Source organism: Echinops telfairi, unplaced genomic scaffold (assembly GCF_000313985.2).
Source record: "Echinops telfairi isolate 266 unplaced genomic scaffold, ASM31398v2 ScPeMD7_28;HRSCAF=97, whole genome shotgun sequence".
Taxonomy (NCBI): Eukaryota; Metazoa; Chordata; class Mammalia; order Afrosoricida; family Tenrecidae; genus Echinops; species Echinops telfairi.
This window is the reverse complement of record NW_022103925.1, coordinates 834,456-836,637: the sequence shown is the minus strand read 5'-3', so window position 1 is coordinate 836,637 and position 2,182 is coordinate 834,456. Positions and strand designations below refer to the sequence as shown.

The window sequence follows — 2,182 nt, the reverse complement described above, 5'->3', positions numbered from 1 at the left end:
CTGAGGGACCAGGGCGCTGAGGGACGGGGCACCGAGGGACCATGCTGCTGAGGGTGGAGAAGTTGGCAAGAGCCAAGATGAGTCCAAGCTCATGCTCAGGCCAGCCAGACACCTCCACTCTAGAACTTCCTGTAGGTCACCACCTGAGCTTGTCACATTGTAGCAAGTGGAGGTCGAGCCTCCGCCCCGCCAGAAAAAGAGAACAAGGCTAAGCCTGCTGCCCTCGAGTTGATTCTCACTCCAGCGACCCTGCAGGGCACGGTCGAGCTCCCCTGTGGGTTTGTGCCTGATGGGAGCCGAGAGCCGCCTCCTCTTCCTGGAGAGCACCTGGTGGGCTTGAGCCCCAACCCAGAAGCCTCCATGCCACCAGAGGCTCGCCACCTGAAGTATGCCCGGCCCCTGGCCCTGAGGCTCTTTCCCAAGTCTTAGGGACATGTCGCTTGGGGACCTGTGTGGATGTTGCTTATGGAAATGCTGGGCTGCAGGCAGTCCCCTGATGTGGAGTCTGGGACTCTGCTCCACCAGAGAGCAAACCTCTGTGTCCATCGTTCGCTTCATGCAATTGTTCCTCCACCTTCTGGAAAGGAGACAGACGTGGTATAAACAGGGAGCGGCAAGTGAGTGGGGTTACTAATCAAGAAAGATGGAGCATGTAGCAGACATGACACCGTGTGTCTGAGACAGATGGAGCATGTAGCAGACATGACACCATGCATCTGAGACAGGTGGAGTGGATAGCAGATGTGACACAGTGTGTTTCTGGGGCTCGGAGGGGAGGCCCCAGAGGGGAGGGTCCCCTCCTTCTCTTGCTGAGTCAGGGACCAAGATGCCCGTACTTGCTGAGCGGCGTGTCCACGTCGGACTGGTGTGTCTTGTAACCACATCTTTCACGCCCCCATCCCGGCCTCGTGGGCGCTCAGGGGGGATGCCGTGGACGCCCGTGTTCTGCCGTGGGCGTGGCACGGCCCCGGGCCCACGCCGCACCGTGTCCCCGCAGTGCTACAAGAACTCCAAGGACCAGCAGCCCCAGATGGAGCTGGCCCTGCAGGGCTGCAGCGTCAGCTACGCGCCCCAGGACGGCAAGAAGAAGAAGCACCAGCTGAAGCTGCTGCAGCCGGGCAGCGACCCCCTGGTGCTGGCCGTGCAGAGCACCGAGCAGGCCCAGCAGTGGCTCAGGGTGAGCGGCCCTGCCCCTCGCCCCGCCCTCCCCACGCTGGCCTGCGGCCTTTGCTTCCCAGTTTGCTTTCCTGGTGGGCGGGGTGTCAGGCTCCAGGGGAAGCTCGCTCCTCGTAAGAGTGGACGCAGGTCTGTTCCAGGCCCCACTTCCTCCCTTCCCATCCTCTCCGGCTCCTGAGCTGTGTTCCAGGGCAGGCGCTGCCCTCCCTCTCTCAGCTGACAGTGCCTCGTGCCTCCCGGCCTCTGGGTGGTCAAGGGCCCCCAGGTGGGCCCAGGCCCCAGGTTGAAAGGTGGCTGAGGGCCGCAGTCTCCAGGGTGCCGAACGTCAGGCTGTCTGACCAGCAGGGCGGCCTCCTCCACGAGGCGGGACCTTGTTCTTGCGTTTGTTCGCTCGTGGGTTTCCCAGCGTGGCCATGCATTGGCCTGACTGGCGTGCCTTGGACAGAGGAGGGCCCTGCATACCTGGGGGCCTTGATTCCGAGCCTGCCTTCTCGGGCAGCCAGACACCCTGGGACCTGAGCTCGCCTCCCGCTCTGGGTGGCACTCGCAGGGCACCGAGAGGGGCAGGACGGGGGCAGGGAGGCATATGGAGAAGAGTTCTTGCCCACACTCAGGGCATCTTCTCATCGCTCCCCGGCCCCACCAGATCTGCAGGGCAGGGCTCCTGGCAGCTGGGGCTCCAGGCTACGGGTTCTGATGGTGGGTGGTCACAGGTGCAGTTGTTGGGTGCCATCGAGCTGACCTTCGTGACCCTATGGAGCCTTTCTGGCGGTCATTAAATGGGTGATGCTGTGGGCTCAGCGTGGGGCTACTGCCTGCAAGGTCAGCCTCACTGAGAGGAGATGGCCGCCGGGCAGTCCCGGGACCTTGTCCTGCCTCACAGTCAGTCGGAATGAACTCAGCGGGGACCAGGTTCATTGCGATATAGGTCTCCAGGCCTTTCTTCCTCGCCGTGCCAGACAGGGCTGGAGCGGCAAGCTCTCAGGGCACAGCACCGCCCGCCGGG

The 2,182-nt window shown here is 63.2% G+C and overlaps 1 protein-coding gene across 1 annotated transcript in view; it reads left to right on the top strand.

Annotated features, from left to right (window-relative positions):
- Window positions 1-2,182, top strand: part of AFAP1 (actin filament associated protein 1) — a 57,446-nt gene that overhangs the window by 16,984 nt on the left and 38,280 nt on the right. Inside the window, exon 6 of the mRNA XM_004715061.2 lies at window positions 998-1,177. Coding sequence (XP_004715118.1) covers window positions 998-1,177 — 180 coding nt within the window. The remainder of the gene's footprint in view (window positions 1-997; window positions 1,178-2,182) is intronic.